The sequence below is a fragment of the Pseudopodoces humilis genome, chromosome 11 (assembly GCF_049639895.1).
Source record: "Pseudopodoces humilis isolate 2021_Gansu_Grassland_sample_001 chromosome 11, ASM4963989v1, whole genome shotgun sequence".
Lineage (NCBI taxonomy): Eukaryota > Metazoa > Chordata > Aves > Passeriformes > Paridae > Pseudopodoces > Pseudopodoces humilis.
Genome location: NC_142210.1, coordinates 390555 through 405949, shown reverse-complemented (window position 1 = coordinate 405949; position 15395 = coordinate 390555). Strand labels below are relative to the sequence as shown.

The 15395-nt window shown below is 44.4% G+C and overlaps 1 protein-coding gene across 1 annotated transcript; it reads left to right on the top strand.

Moving 5' to 3' along the window:
- Positions 1–15: 15 nt before the first annotated feature.
- AMMECR1L (AMMECR1 like) lies at positions 16–14391 on the top strand. The gene is made up of 7 exons (XM_088060815.1): positions 16–114; positions 4479–4923; positions 10078–10188; positions 10477–10591; positions 11304–11394; positions 12366–12462; positions 13656–14391. The coding sequence occupies exons 2-7, from the start codon at positions 4517–4519 to the stop codon at positions 13765–13767; spliced, it is 933 nt and encodes a 310-aa protein (XP_087916941.1). The 5' UTR covers positions 16–114; positions 4479–4516; the 3' UTR covers positions 13768–14391.
- The last annotated feature ends 1004 nt before the right edge of the window (positions 14392–15395 follow it).

Here is a 15395-nt window from a genome sequence, read left to right as displayed (position 1 = left end):
TTGTACCAGTGAAACTCTTCAAGCTGTAAACTTGAAAATGAAGCTTTGGAAGAAGCCTGAGGGGAGAAGAAAAAGAGCATGTTGGGAACTAGCCAGCACCCTGTGCTGTGGAGGGTGAGTAATGGCAGTTCCTAGTTCAGGTCCTAAAGATGAAATGTGGATTATCCCCCATGCACTAGTGCATTTAACCTTAATATTTTAGAAAAATTGCTAAATCAGTTCATTTTTGGTCTCCTCAGCTGGGAACTTAAGTGTCATGAACTAACTCTGTTAAGAATATATTCTTTTCCTCATCCAGTTATAGTGCTGTTATCTTGCCTTTATTCAGAACTGAGCTCTTTCAGAACTTAAATTTAAAATACAGTATTTAATTCTTATTTTCTGATTTTTATAGTTAGAGAAGTAAGTAGAATATCCATATTCACACGGTTTCTGTGTTTTTCATTCAAACCAAGTTTATTTCAGCTTTGGATGGTAATCTTTCATATTAGCTTGATTTTGCTTTTTCAAATGAAACCACTTCCATTGCAAGATACAATTCTAATAGAATAATATTGTAGCTTCGATATTAGGAAAGTTACAGTAGTTGTGTGTATATGTTGAAATTAAAAGCAGAGGTAAGATCAGAAAAGGAGGGAATTAAATTACTGCTGTCACCTCACATTTCTTGTGCTTCAGGAACAGAAGAACATGCACAACTGGTCAAGTATTTGATGTTGTCAGGGTAATAAATCATCTTGCCAACACTCCCAGATTCCTAAGGACTCTACAAGAAGCTCTCTGGTGATTATGAAGTGGACTTTTGTAGGGTTGGGAGCTATTTCATATCTTGGCAAAGGTGTTTTAGGTGCAATCCAAGGCATTACCAACAAGGAGTGAGGTATGTGGCAGGGTAGGGGTGAAGAAGGGAGGGAATGATTCTTGTAAACACTGCAGAAGTTAGGAACTCACTCTTGATTTGTTCTGGGTATTCTCACCTGATTCTTTGTAACCTTAATTTTCAGAAGTTGGTATTCAAGGCTGCCATCTAGACTTAAAAGGATGATGCTGTTCCATAACGTGAGAACGGTAGTAATTAGTGCTGCTCTTGTGCTGTGGAAACCACGTAGATTCTGTAATGTTGAAGGCCAGGAGCAAACTGTAGCAGGTATCCCAGCCTGTGGCAGGGGGTGGAAAAAAACAAGCTTGAAGGTCCTTTCCTACCCAAACCATTCTGTGATTCTATTCTATAGGATACAGTAAGGTCCATAGAGATTCAACCAGATTTTTCCAGCTCATATTTTTATGCCTCTTATTTATTTCTTAAGCTTCAATCAGAAATGGCATAAATTCCATTTTGCAGTCTTGAAAGGGTTTAGCCAGTTGGTCTCTTGGGGTTGAATGTGCAGTGTGGGTACTGTGGACTATGCAAAGTTCGCTCTTCATTTTGCCCTTGTGTTTCACCGGTGTTGTCAGAAGGGAAGTAGGAATGAGCTCTGTGGTTTTCTCTAGCCCATCCCTAATGTACACCAAACACACCTCGTACAGCCACAGCAACCCTTGTCCTCTGCAGTGGGTAACTCCAAACCGCCCGCTGCCAGAGAATTCTCTCGGGGTGGAATACACAGCCTCTTTATTTCTACAGGATGTCCTAAGCCCCTTGACGAAGTCACTAATTTTCTGATTTGCTTTTTATGGTGCTGTGAAGAAGGGTGGAGGGAAGGATTTGGCAGTTGGAAATACTAAACAAGTAATTTCTGCGTTGGTTCCCTTGTGCTATCGATGGCTCCTGCCACAACTTCCTTACACGCGGCTGTAACTGAAGCTGTCCTCACACTCTCCGAGCCGCTCTCCCCTCACACCCTCCGGCCCCGCGCGCCGGGCCGCACCAACGCTCCGGGCACCCGGGGGGAGAGGAGGGAATAAAGGCGGCGGAAAGACTCCCCCGCTTTGAGCAGCGCAATGGACGCTCCCCGCCTCGCGTCCCTCCCCCTAATGCCGTCATCGCTCCCGCTGACCAATGGCAGTGCGGAGCTGCTGCCGAGTGACGTCCCCGTCCCCGGAACTGTTTGTTCCCGCACGTGCGATGCTCACGTGACGGGGAGGGCGCGGAAGCGCGCGTCTCTATGGTTTCCGCGTGGGGCAGAGCGCCCGCCCTGGGGCCTTGATTGTGGTGGCGCCGCCGGGAGGCTGGCGGACTATGAGTGTCCGTCCCTCATTACCTCACGGCCGGGAGGAGGAGGAGGAGGAGGAGGCTGCCGGGATAGCGGCGGACCTGCCCGCGGCCTCGCTCCGGTCCTCCGGCCGCCCCGGGAAGCCCCGGCTACGGCGGGCCCTGCCCGCTCCCCCGCCCGCCGGGCCCGCTTCTCCGGGGAGCCTCGCCCAGGCCCATGGCCCCATGAGGCGGCAGAAGGCTGCGGGGCAGCAGCGGCGGCGGCGGGGCTGAGGCGGAGGAGAAGCCGGGACGGGTGCAGGAGGGGGGGGAGGCCCCCCCCCCCCCCCCCGGGGCTGTGAGGGAGGCAGGGGTGGCGGGGGCCTCGTTGTCCGCCCGCCCGCCCCGGGCTGGGGGAGGCCGCAGGGGGGTCCCGCTCCGCGGCGCCCCCTGGCGGCCCCAGTGCTGCTCGGGGGGCTCGGGCCGGGGGCCCCGGGAGTCCCCGGGGTCTCCCCGGGCTGGACCCGGCGGGGCTGCGGGAACCCCCGCCACCACCCCGCAAAGTTTGTGAGCAGGAACCCGGGGCTCGTCCCGCCGCCGTGGTGCCCCGGTGTGCCCTCCGGCCGCCCGCGGGGAGCTCTCGGGAAGCGGGGCTGGAGCCGAGCGGCCGCCTTTGTTAGGCCCCTGCTGCAGAAGAGGGGATAAGAGAGGGAAGCTCCCCCCTGCCACGTCTCCGGTCTTGAATCAAGTGTTGTGCTTCCAGATAAATAAATAAATAATGATTTATCCTCCCCAATGCGGCTGAGCCGTCAGTGGTATCTGGGGAAGGCTCATAAGGCTCCATAGAGCCAGAGCGGGTTACTTTTAATAGGCACTGAAGAATTTCCATGGTCGCTTTGTCAAAGTTATGCTTTTCTCTTGCCTGGTTTGGTTTGGTTTTATTGGGTTTTTTTTTTAGATTTTATTATTATTGCAAAATAGAGATCAGAGGAAAAATTATCATTTTCCTTAGGTCTTGTAAATTTTTCCTTTTGGTCTTTCTAAAACCTTGAGGTGAGGATTCCTAAGCAGAGCAAGCACTGCGGGCGTGCGAGGCGCACCTCTCAGCACCCCTTACACCAGTACTGGTTCAGTTGAGAGTCCTGTGACTCCTGCTGTGACCGATGAAACTCTATAAATAAAGTTTACTGTCTTTGCACGTGCAGTGAAAGGAGGGAGTTGTCACAACCTGAATTTCAGTGCGAATCATCCCTCACCCCCAGTACTGTGTTTGTGCTCTCAGCTTGGGAGGGTTGGAGGGCTGCTCTGGTGGTCACGGTAGTTCCCTGGTACTCCTGAGAGCTGAGTGAGGTTTCAGTCTCCCGTGGTGTTCTCTGTGACTCATGTGCCTGTGCTTTGAGTCCCATTTGACAGTGGTTTTCTCTCCCCTGGTGTATTCAGATCTCATGGTGATGTTGGTGTTTAAGTTCCTGCCACTGACCTGTAATCCTTGCCTATCGTGCTTGTTCATCTCTGCCCTGCACAGCCTTTCCTCCCTGTGTTTGTTCCGCCCCTTCTTGTTGTGCATGAGCTAATATTCTTGTCTTTGCAGGCAAAACACTTTCCTGGGTTGTTGGATTTTTTCTACCATGCTTGTTTCCTGCTATTATCACTTTCATCTGTTCAGCCCATGCTGGCTTCAGCTCTTCCTGTCGTGCACATCTTCTCTGTACCCCCTGCATGTTTATTTGGGAGCTGTATTCATTCACCCATTCCCAGAAAGTAAATGCAGATTCCAGTTTGTGGTCTGGAAAATAGTCTGTAGTTTAGAAAGTGGTGTTTTCGTGCTTTTAGCTCCTCTTTGATCCTGCCGGTGCTAAATCAAGGGCAACACCCCTGGGAGTCCAACCCCAAAGGTGCCATTTTGGACTGCTGTCATTCAGCACTCAGGAATGGGGAAGGGAAATGCACTTTTTTGCCTACTAGTGCAGGCATTGACTGAGGAGGAATGGGTGAGCAGGAAAAGTAGTGGATAGGGTGTATCTGTAGTCGCAAGTCTTTTTTTCTTCTATTTTCCCACAGTTCTGTTCTTTTTATGGAAAGTCTGGTTCCGGTTTTATGTGATGAGCCACCTATTAAAGTGCTGAATACCTTGGAAAGTGTAATTGCATGCCTGTTGTGTCCGTACTATTCTAATTTATGTGTAAAAACACCCATTCTGCTGAACTGGCTTTAGAGCTGTATCTGGTCATGTGGTTTGGAGGGTTTCCTTCCTCTGTTTGTAGCAGAAGCAAGGAAGCAGCTGTTGGTTTTTCACCTATAACTCTTTGTGTAATACTTTTCCCCCCTCCCCACCCCTCTATGCCAGGGTTCTGCAGTGCTCCAGGCAGCGAGTTTTGAAGCAGGATGGGAAAAAGACGCTGTGTTCCTCCACTTGAGCCCAAGCTGGCAGCTGGCTGTTGTGGGGTGAAGAAGCCCAAATTGTCTGGGAGTGGAACGCACAGTCATGGGAATCAGACCACAACTGTACCAAGCTCCAGTTCAGGTCCTCTTCAGAACCACCAGCATACAGATGGGAATAATGGAAGGGAGAATGTATCTGACTTGACTTTGGGCCCAGGAAATTCCCCAATTACTCGAATGAATCCCACTTCAGGAGCTCTGAGCCCACTTACTCGGCCCAATGGAACTGCCAACAGCACCAAGAACCTGGTGGTGACAGCAGAGATGTGCTGCTACTGCTTTGATGTACTCTACTGTCATCTCTATGGGTTCCCTCAGCCACGGCTTCCTCGATTTACCAATGACCCCTAGTGAGTACACCCTTTTGTGGGGGCAAAGCTGGGAAACGGCTTCCAGAGCTGTGGTTTGGTTGGGGGAGGGTGAAGGGTTTCCTCTGGGGAGTGGGAAGAGTGGTGTGCAGGGAGGAAGGGGGGTATTCTGCTCCTTATCTGTCTGCTGACAACAACAGGATGCACTGTAATTGCACAAAAGATTAAAGTGTTGTTTGTTGGTGGAGGTGAGTGAGCTTGGAGAGAGAAAATTAGCTCTACAGAAAGAGAGCTAGGCCAAGTGTGAAGAGGTGTGGTGCTTGTTCAGCTCACAGTCTGGTGTGTTCCATGAGGCACTGTGTTCTTCATGGAGGAGTGCAAACCCACTTCATGGTAATGTTCTGGTAAAGTTTGCCCCCTTCTTTGTAAGTAGATTCCTCTGCAAAAAATTAACTGAGCAGTGCCACCTACAAAATTGTACTAAAAAACCAGTTAAATAACATCATTAATTTGAAGAAGCTTCAGCTTCTAATGTGAGACACTGACTTGGAGAAGGGAAGACACTTCCTTCTGCAAAGTGAATGGAAAGTAAGCTATTGAACTTGGAACAAGTTTCCAGTTTATCCTGAAACAAATGCCGGGCTGGTAAGGATTGGACAATCCGAATCCAAACTTCCAAAATGGTTTTCAGCTGTCCAAGTGAATGGTTTTAGCAGGGAGGGGAATCTAAAAATTACCAGTTACAGAAGATGTGTTAGGGAGATAGTGCTAGCTGGGCAATGTGGGGAAATACCATAGAATCATTTAGGTTGGAGATACCTTTGAGTCCAGCCATGAACCCAGCACTGCCAAGAGAGTTAACTTTCAAGGGCGATACCAAGGTTAGCAGGAAAGGAGTTGTCTATGAGCAGAAGTGAGGAGAAGGATTTATGAAGCTATTTTGCTTTGGTGAGATTTAGCTAATGTTTATCTGAAGGTTGACTGCATAGATGTGGAAATGTTAATGTTGTTAAAATGTTTGTTAAAAGAATTATATGGGAAAGAGCAATGACAGATGGACCTTCTGACACTCCTCCAGGGCCTCCTCCAGAGCAATAGATAAAATAAAAAGTTGCTGACATCCTTAATTTAAGCTAATGAATTTTAAATTGATGTAAGGAATAATGGCTTAAACAGGTCAAGGACTTTCTTTCTGTGTATTCAGTGTCTCCCCACCTTTCTGCTGTCAGGGTGGATGTAGGTTGTGCTTCCATGCAGTTCTAATTCCAGCTGGATTATGGATACATGTTCTGAATGCTGCCGCAGAGTAAGCTGGTTAATACTGTAAATACAAATGAATAGAGAAATGCTCTGGACTATGATATCAAATAGTTCCAGGACTCTGCAGGCTGAAACATTTCTGGTATTCATACCTGTGCTAAGTGGGCTCCCTTTAGAACATTTGATGTCAGTCTGCTTATTATTTTGTCACTAGGAGTGCAAAGGGTTATTTGCTGCTGTTCTGTTAAGCCAGTAAGAGAGATGGTTTTATAGAGCTGCATTCTTTTGGTGTCAGAGGAGATTTCTGGCTGGATTTTGTTGCTTTTTCTGTTGACTAGTTTCAAAAAGGATGTCCTTTGGGGAATAGCAGCTGGTTGAATTTTATGCCCAGATTTGAAAACTTAAAAATTGCTAACTGGTTATTTCTGTGCTCATAATTACAAGTGTTTTAGATCAGCATACCAACAGAGCATAACCAGCCCTTCCTTTCTCTTCCCCTGTCAGCAAATGCTTACCTGGATTTTTTCTGTTTCAGCATTTATGCTGTTGCTCCCAGGAAGTAGTTGGATGTACCCCAGGGAAAAGCATGGGGCTTGTTCTCTTGGAGAGCAGCACACAGGAGCAGGAAGGACTGCCCCACTTGAGACAGTCTTGTAATGAACTTGAAACCAAATGCAATCAAATACAAGAGTAAGCAGAGTGAAAATACGGAAATAATTTGCATTGTGGCCTTTTGTGACATGTCAATGATCTTTGGACAAAACAAAGGTTTATACCAGAAGTCTCTCTGGACAGACAGAGAAGAGACTGTTGATTGAATAGCAAGAGGCATAGCCTGTTCTTAAACTGGTTTTTAAACTGGTGCTGAACTTTAAAGATAAAAGCAGGCGTGAAGGTCAGGATTTGGCATAAACAGTGTAACAACATGCAAGTTACAGGGCTGTGGATTGAAAACCACCATGAATTTCAGTCACCAGCCTGAGGGTACATGCACATGCACACCACTCCTGATGGGAATTATGGAGCTGGTAGATACCTATGAAGTAAAGTTCCCTTACTCCAGTGTTAGCAGGGATGATGACAGATCAATAGAGTGATGGTGGCATTGCAGGACTTGTAGTTCTGTCTGAATTAACTTGGCAAAGGAAGGAAATATCCGCTTTACTGTTCCAGTTACTGCAAGTAATTACAATTTAGAACCTATGCAAGTAGTTAATTGGTTACTTTTTCCACTTTTGTTCTTCAGTCTGATTTTTTAATGGTAGGTATTACAAACTGGTGCTAAAACTATACCATAAATGTTTCTAGTTGCCATGCAAGACAAATAAGATATTTGCATCATAAGACCTGTTTTGTAACAGGTTTTTTCCCCTTTTGGTACAAGCTAAACCCTGCTTCAAACAAACTGTATTTTTCTACTTCAAAATTCCCTTTGTAGTTGCAATTGACGAAGCTAATTTTTAGTTGCTGAAATTCCCTTCTCAGCCTAAAAACCCTCATCAAACACATATAAAGTGGGATGTTGTGGCTGGGGAAGAAACAGTTGACATAATCTGCTGAGGATATGGCTGCAAAGTACCAGTAAATGCTCTTGGGTGAACATGGACAAAAGATTGTTGTGACTTTTCTCAGTACATCTGGGGAATAACACTTTTCAAGGAGGGGCTCTGGAACAATGGGCTTTTTGTCAGCTGCACCTGCAATTTGCTGAGTGCATTTATTCATCAGAGACAGAAGCATCATCTTCTCTGCACTCAAAATAGTGAAATTTTATCTGTGTGTACAGAACCATATCTCTTTATGCCTCGGTTCTCCTGACCACAATGAAAAATGGTTTTAAATGTGCTTTAAGGTGTATTTTAAAATATTCAGCCTTCTGAATGCAATTTTCCTCTCCCCACTAATAATATCTCTTCTATTAGGGATGTATAAAGCTGTGTTGCAGCTCAGTGGAAAGATGTGTTGTGGGATTTATTTCCCTTTGGAAGGGGAAAGAGGTAAATTGAAAATGTGAACCTGCAATTTGAATTGAAGGGAAATTTACTTAGATTCATAGTCTATGGTTTTTATGTTCTCTCTTGCCTTTTCTTTGGGGTGAGTGTCACATGGACTGAGCTGTACTTTCAAAATTTTTATTAGATTAAGGTAAATTTCCACTGAACTTATGACAGTAGTGTTTCTCAGAGATCTCCTGTGTAAGTTTAGTATTTTTTTTTAGTACATTTTCTAATGTATTTTCTGTTTTTTCTTTCAACATACGATAGATACATAGACAGATGAAAATGTAGAGAAATTATATCCTGAAAATGCTTTGAAGTGTTACTGGAAAACTAGAACAGTAAATCCCCTGTCTTGGTCAAGCCAACCAGAAGGTTGTTGTTGGGTGTGGAAGGATGTTTCCACTTCCTCTGTGGGCGAAGTCCTTCGCAATTATCACTCAAGGACTAATTGCTCTTTTGGGCAGTACTTTTGCCTTGGTCACAGTTGGTAACTAGATCCTGAATGATGCATTTATGCTGTGATAGGTTTAATTCTGTTGTTGCTCTGAGGAACATCACCAGGCATTGATTTATTGCTACAGTTTAAATTATGTTCTCACTACTTAGACATACGAAGTTCTCTTGCTGTGCTTGAGAAATCATCCACACTGTGCTGTTTTTGTTGTCTGAACAGAACATCTTAGTATTTCTGTAAGGTTTGCTGCAGAGGTACATTGCTTACAAGAGCTTCAAGGGCTTGAGGAAAGTGTCTGACCTATGTTGTCAAATCAGTCTCAATGGTTCAAAACTCCTGTCAATGTTTTCTTAATCTCAGAAAACCATATTCTGTCATATTACTTAAAGTTCAATAGAAATCCACAGACTGATATCTTGCATTCAGTACTTTGTACTCTGAACAAGTCGCAGAATCACTGATCCTGTTTTTATAATTAGGTCAGCATTATCAGTTGCCTTACAGAATTTTGCAGATGTTCGGACATTCTTGTAGAGCTGCAACCACCACTGTCCTTTTAATGTTTCTCTCTGTAGAGAGAATTTGCAATTTCACTCACTTCTGCAGAAGTGGGGGGGTTTTTTGCATTTAATTTCATGGTCATCTTTACCTGTTTATCTCTTCATAGAGCTCTATTATTCTGAACTTTTTATTCTTTAAGGCCAAGTCATGAGTTGTAGTATAACAGTGTGAAATGAGTCTGCTGAGTGTGAGAATCTTCTGTTATGCCTGTAATTCATGATGGTAGACAGGAAAGTGGAAATCCAGATGATGTTTGTGTAGGAACATAAGTGCTTTAGGTATGTGTTCAACAGGAAAAAATATGTGTAAATACAAATCAAATGTAAGGTAAACAAAAGATGTGGACATAAACTGCTTGAGCCTTAGGGATGGACCCAGAAGTCAGATCCTCATGGAAACAACAGTTAGAAAAAGTATTCTGGATTTCTTTTCATTCCTTAAAAAGAAAAAATAAAAGCTTTTATTGTAAATCTGATTTATAGAAATGGTAGTATAAAGAACTAACTTGCATCGTCTATATTAATTTTTATATGACCTATGCTGGAAACTAGTGGATGCTACAAAGTAAGACCAATACTGACAGGTAATCAGTGGGATCAAGTAACCATTTCACTCATTAGAAGACAGCAGAGTCTGGCCAGGAAGGTGTCCATGGAGGACTTCCAGAGTACTGCTGGAGAGAAGGAAGTGTGCTGAAAAGGTGGAGGGAAGTGTTGGGGCTTGCATGTGGGGGCTGTAGAGATGAAGTTTTGTTCTTGCTAGATAGCAGGTGAGCAAACCTGCCGGCTGGGGTTTACTGGAGGGAGAGAAAGCAAAGGTATGGGGCTCTTTCATACCCTGGTTGTCTCCCCTTAGCAACCAAATATCTGTAGAGGCTCGAGGGTTTCTTTCTTCTTTTTTTGTTTTTTTTTTCCTTTTCAGTCCACTCTTTGTGACGTGGAAGACGGGGCGAGACAAGCGGCTGCGTGGCTGCATTGGGACCTTCTCAGCCATGAATCTTCACTCAGGACTCAGGGAATACACATTAACCAGGTAACTGTCAAAAATGAAAGAAATAGGTGCTGTCAAATCTGTCTTACATACTAACAGTTCTGACATCTGCAGCACGTAATTTCTCTCAGCCTGCAGTAGGCATTGGACAGCTTCAGGAAGCTTGCCACTGGTATTACAGTTCATTAGATTAGGGAGAGATGTAAATCACTTTCTCTGCAGTAGCAGAGAAACGTGTTTCATGCAGGCATAATCAAAAGGAGAATAATTGAGCATCTGACACTTTATTTTGGTGCTTGTTTTGGGTGATATATCTTCTCTTCCCTTTAGTGCACTTAAGGACAGCCGATTTCCCCCCCTGACCCGCGAGGAGCTGCCCAAACTCTTCTGCTCTGTCTCCCTCCTCACTAACTTTGAGGATGCCAGTGACTACCTGGACTGGGAGGTGAGAACAGGTGCATTTGGAACTCTGCATCACTCTCTGGTTCCATTCGGGTTCGGGTTAGTACATGGTGATGTATCTCCTTCATTACAGGGGTGTATAGGGAATAGAAGAGACTGGGAATAGAAGAAATGGGGCTGGAAAACTAGAAGGAAGGAAGAGGATGGCCTAGAAGTATGCTTTCGGCTGGGGGGGAATGAAAGAAACATGAAAGTGGTTCATGGACTTGGCCCAGTAGAAAATAGATGTAAATACATGTGTCAAAACCTGGGAAGTAATTTTGATGGTGTGAATGGAAACTGGAAATAAAAAGTAGTTAAGATCAAAGGTATTAATGGTTTTTAGGACCTTCTACACAGAAGTGTATTTCGTTCAAGAAGAATATATATATGGACTTTATAGTTGGGAATTTTAGGCATCATTCTTGTGTGCAGAGATTTTGTCTCTCTTGCATGACACAAGAGATGGAAAACTGATAAGACTTAGCTCAGGAGAAGTGGCTGGGACACTGGTGAGGCTTGTGTGGGAAGGGTGGCTAAGAGAGCTCCTTGTGAGACCTGCCTGGTAAGGGCAGAGAGTGGGGAAGGGAATGACCTTACCCAAGCAAACACCAAACTGTCCAGAGAGAGATACACAGTGTTATGGGACTGGCAGCTCAGTCATGGACTCGGTGCTAGCAAACACCTCTTATCTGGCTGTTCATTTCCATCTATAGGTTGGAATCCATGGGATCAGAATAGAGTTCATCAATGAGAAAGGTGTCAAACGCACAGCCACGTATTTACCTGAGGTTGCTAAGGAACAAGGTGGGTTTGAGATGGCAGCCAAACATGTCAATACACTGTGTCACAGAATTGGGTAACTTAAATCTGTCAATTTGGGGCTTGGAATATAATGCTGTCCTCATAGTGGTGCCATGGAACCACCAGGCTTAATCTTGACAACTGACACCTGATACAGTTGCTGCTGGGTTTTCATCTGGCCTGTCTCTCATCCCATGTCTTTGCACAGCTGTATTTTAGTGCCAGAATGTTTTAGGGCTGAAGAAATAGAGGATCTCAAAGTATGGATCTTCCAGCCTCATTCAGCATTGCATCTTTCCTCTTCTGTGTTTCTCCCACCAACTAGGATAACTGCACGCTGCACAGCACCAACAGGAGAGTCACTTTCCTCCTCATTGTTGCTAAAGTAGCATCCTCCAGAGCAGGGCTAGAAACACAGCCCCTCTGGAGCACACTTCCCACTCAAATAGAGTAGTGGTCACCGTGGTAACTGCTCAAAATATTGCCTCCTCCTTTCCTCCACCTAGCAGAGTGGAGTGGTCGCATCCTCCTGGCTCTGGGGCAAAAGACTCAGGTAGGAATTTTAACTCCGATCTCTCACATAGCAGTGCACTGTGCTATCACTAGAGCATCAATCCGATGTGTCTATGTAAAGAGCTAAGTATTATCTTATTTTCAAGGGAGCTAAGTGGCACATGATGAAAAAATTTGGGGTTCCTGCAAGAGTAGCAAGACACAGACCTTTATAAGAAGACATGGAATGGAAAATGGAATTGCTCTTTTATAGACCAGCTCCAATATGAGTTTAAAGGGGTAGGCATGTGCAGATAGTGTGCATGCATCAGGCCATATATGTCCCATTCAACACTAGGATTTCTAAAGCTCAGAGTTTCCTGTTTAGATGATTGTTTTTCTAGAGTCCTTTTAATGCATCTCTTTTGTTTTTGAAACATTTTTTAAATTGAAAAAATTGCCTTGCTTCTATTTTTCAATAGACTGGGATCAGATCCAGACCATAGACTCCTTACTCAGGAAAGGTGGCTTTAAGGCTCCCATTACCAATGATTTTAGGAAAACAATTAAACTTACCAGGTAAGTAGATGTATTTGTTGTCTCTTAATTTTACTTGATAGTGTTTTCTGGGTGATTTAAAATATTTGTGCTTGATGTAAGTCTTTATGCCTCTTCCAGAGGATACCTAGTGTGAAAGACCAAATCGCAAATGCCACATGTTAGGCATATAATGCACATGGAATTAAGCACAATATGTTTGGTCCATGCAGGATCAAAGTTAGCATTTTTCTAAGAGAAGTGTCACTGGTTTTAATATCACCATATATGTGAAAGATCAGAAGCAGAACCTTTGAGAGTTAAAAAGGTTGGGTATTTTGGGTTTTTTTTTTTTGTTTCTTTTCAATGAAAAGAAACTTTCTTTTCTCAGTGTTTTTGTCTGTGAATGCTGTAGCTATTCGTAGGTGACAGCTATCTTAAAACTAAAGAACACTCAAATTTGGCTGGTTTTCAGAATTTACTTGCTTTTATATACCCCCAGCTGTCCTATTAGTTTCTGCCCCCTTTATGTTATGTAAAAATTGGGACTTTCTGTTTTTGTATAGAAACACTAATTTATCAGGTCATTCTTTACCTCTAGGTAGAAATGAGGTGAGTGTGCAGGGTTTTCTTTAACAGGAGATGACAGGAGGAAAGTTTTCATTAAAATCTCACTTAATGTGGTCTTAGTGCAACTGAGAACCACTTTGTAGCTGGCTGTTGTTTACCATGCTTTAGAAGAACTCAGAAAATTCCAGTCTCTCCAAAGGAACTTCGCATTTTGTGAATTCTAATTGTTCAACATGGACTAAGTCATTTATGTGCTACAGTAAACCTCTCTTTAGCCACCTCCTCATTTCTTTCACTACCTTTTCAAATGTGGAGATAACCACAAAAGTAAACAACAGTGAAATACTGATTATTTAATCGCTGTAGTTGAATAGTTCCAGCATACTTTTCATGCCGTTTTTGTCCATTGTGTGTAGATAAAAAATACAAATCAATAATTTATTTCCTTTGTGTTACTTCAGGCATCCCTTTAATTATCATCACCTCAATTAGGACTCATCTTTCAAGACATTGGAGCTAATTCAAGCTCACATAGGTTTTTCATAGAAGTGGGTTCTTCTTGGTCATCTCTATCTGTGAGCTAAAGGGGAGTCTGGGGTGAATGTTTCCTGTCGAGTCCCTCGCCGTTGCATGGTCTGACATTATTTTTCCGCCTGTTCCCATAGGTACCGCAGTGAGAAGGTGACAATCAGTTATGCAGAGTACATGGCCTCCCGCCAGCATTGTTTCCAGAATGGCACCCTTCATGCCCCCCCCCTCTACAATCATTACTCCTGACACACGGCTGCATGACCAGTCCCACTCCCCAGTTGCTACCAACGGCTATGACATCATCGGGGCAGACGCCTCCTCTTCCTGGTCCAGTTACTTCTATTACTGCACCATTTTATGATGCTAGCTTCCGTTGCCAAGTCTGCCTTCCCACTGACCTGGGGGGAGGATTAGAGTGTGACAGGACTTCAGGGGCCCAAGCCTTATCTCAGTCTTCCCTCCGAGCGGGGGTTCAGTTGGATTGGGGCTCCATGCCTACGAACTGTCATGAGGTGCAGAAGACCTTTGGGAGTAAAAGTGCTGCTTCGGACTGATCTGTTCCTGGGTGTTACTGATGCTCTGGAAACTTGAGTTGTTTGTTATGGAAGCCCCCCAGATCAAGTAGGAGCATTCCCCTGGCAGCCTGGGCAACGGAGTCCAACAAAACATTTTTTAGGTTCTTTTTAATTTTTTTTTAACCTCTGGTATCTGTTGTGTACTGAGAGCTGATTGCAGTCCCCATGCATCACAGGCGGACATCATGATATTGGGGAGGGTTGAACACCTGGATAGCACCCTATCCTCCTGGACAGAAAACATGTGAAAAATTAATCCATTATTTAAATAAACCCTTGAAAGCTTTAAGGCTCAGATCCTTGGTAGGTTGGATTCTTGGGGATGAAGCCTGCTGTGAAATATAACGCTGTTTTGCCTGTGAGCGACATGGCACGTGCTGTGCACACAGAGAAGATCCTTGAGTGTGCCTGGACAGTCTCTGTTACAGCCAAATTTTGTTTCCAAATACTTGTAAGAGATAGGATTAGGGCTGAGGAGGCCCCTAGGGTTTGCAGAGCACTGACCGTAGTCATACAAGTGAGACCAGTGACTGAAATTTGTTTTAATTGAAGCTAACAGTCTTGGGGACCTTCACTTTGATAGAACAGCCACTTTTGCTGGTATGACTACTGATCTTAGGGACTGTGAGTGTTCCAGTTTATTCCAGGCCTGTGGAATGGTGCTGTTCAGTTTTGCTGGTAGGATTTATCTTACTCAGCTTAGTCATTGCCCAGGCAGTGAGTGGGGAAATCTGTATTACCCAAACTGCATGAAACTCGTGTGTATTCTGTATTTCTTCTCCTGTGGCTGACGATCACAAGGAATACTCTTCTCTGAAAGAAAGTTACAAGTTGTTATTCTGCAGCATCATTGAGGGATGTCATAAACTCTGAATTATGACACTCTTTCAATGAGATAACTGGACTTCAGAATACAATTTGGGGTGGGTTTGGTTGGTTTTCCAAGCTTCTGGAGGGTCATTAATGGTCGGGGAAGAACATAAAAGTGCGTAGCAGAGTCATGGCTGTTTGGTTGCACACATCTTTAGAGCCTGCTTGTGTGTTGTAATTGGCTGGTGTTTGAAGCCTGAAATTATGCTGTGGTATGGCAGGGAATAGGGCTAGTAGGAAGCTGAGAACTGCAGGGTGCTGTTCCTGGCCCTAAGAAGCAAGGCACAGCTTGTGCCATTTTGCTTCATGTTCATGTAAGTTCTGCTGGAGGAGATGTGAGGGAGATTCCTCTGGGTAACAGTGCAATATTGACCCAGCTTTCCTTCCATATTGGGTCTTTCCTACAAATTGCCACTTTTCCCTTGTAAT

Bases quoted from the DNA above. Each gene is read 5' to 3' on its own strand.
- AMMECR1L (XM_088060815.1), top strand. From the start codon at position 4,517: ATGGGAAAAAGACGCTGTGTTCCTCCACTTGAGCCCAAGCTGGCAGCT. The intron at 4,924-10,077 runs GTGAGTACACCC...TTTCCTTTTCAG, and splicing joins CGATTTACCAATGACCCCTA to TCCACTCTTTGTGACGTGGA. The intron at 10,592-11,303 runs GTGAGAACAGGT...TTCCATCTATAG, and splicing joins GTGACTACCTGGACTGGGAG to GTTGGAATCCATGGGATCAG.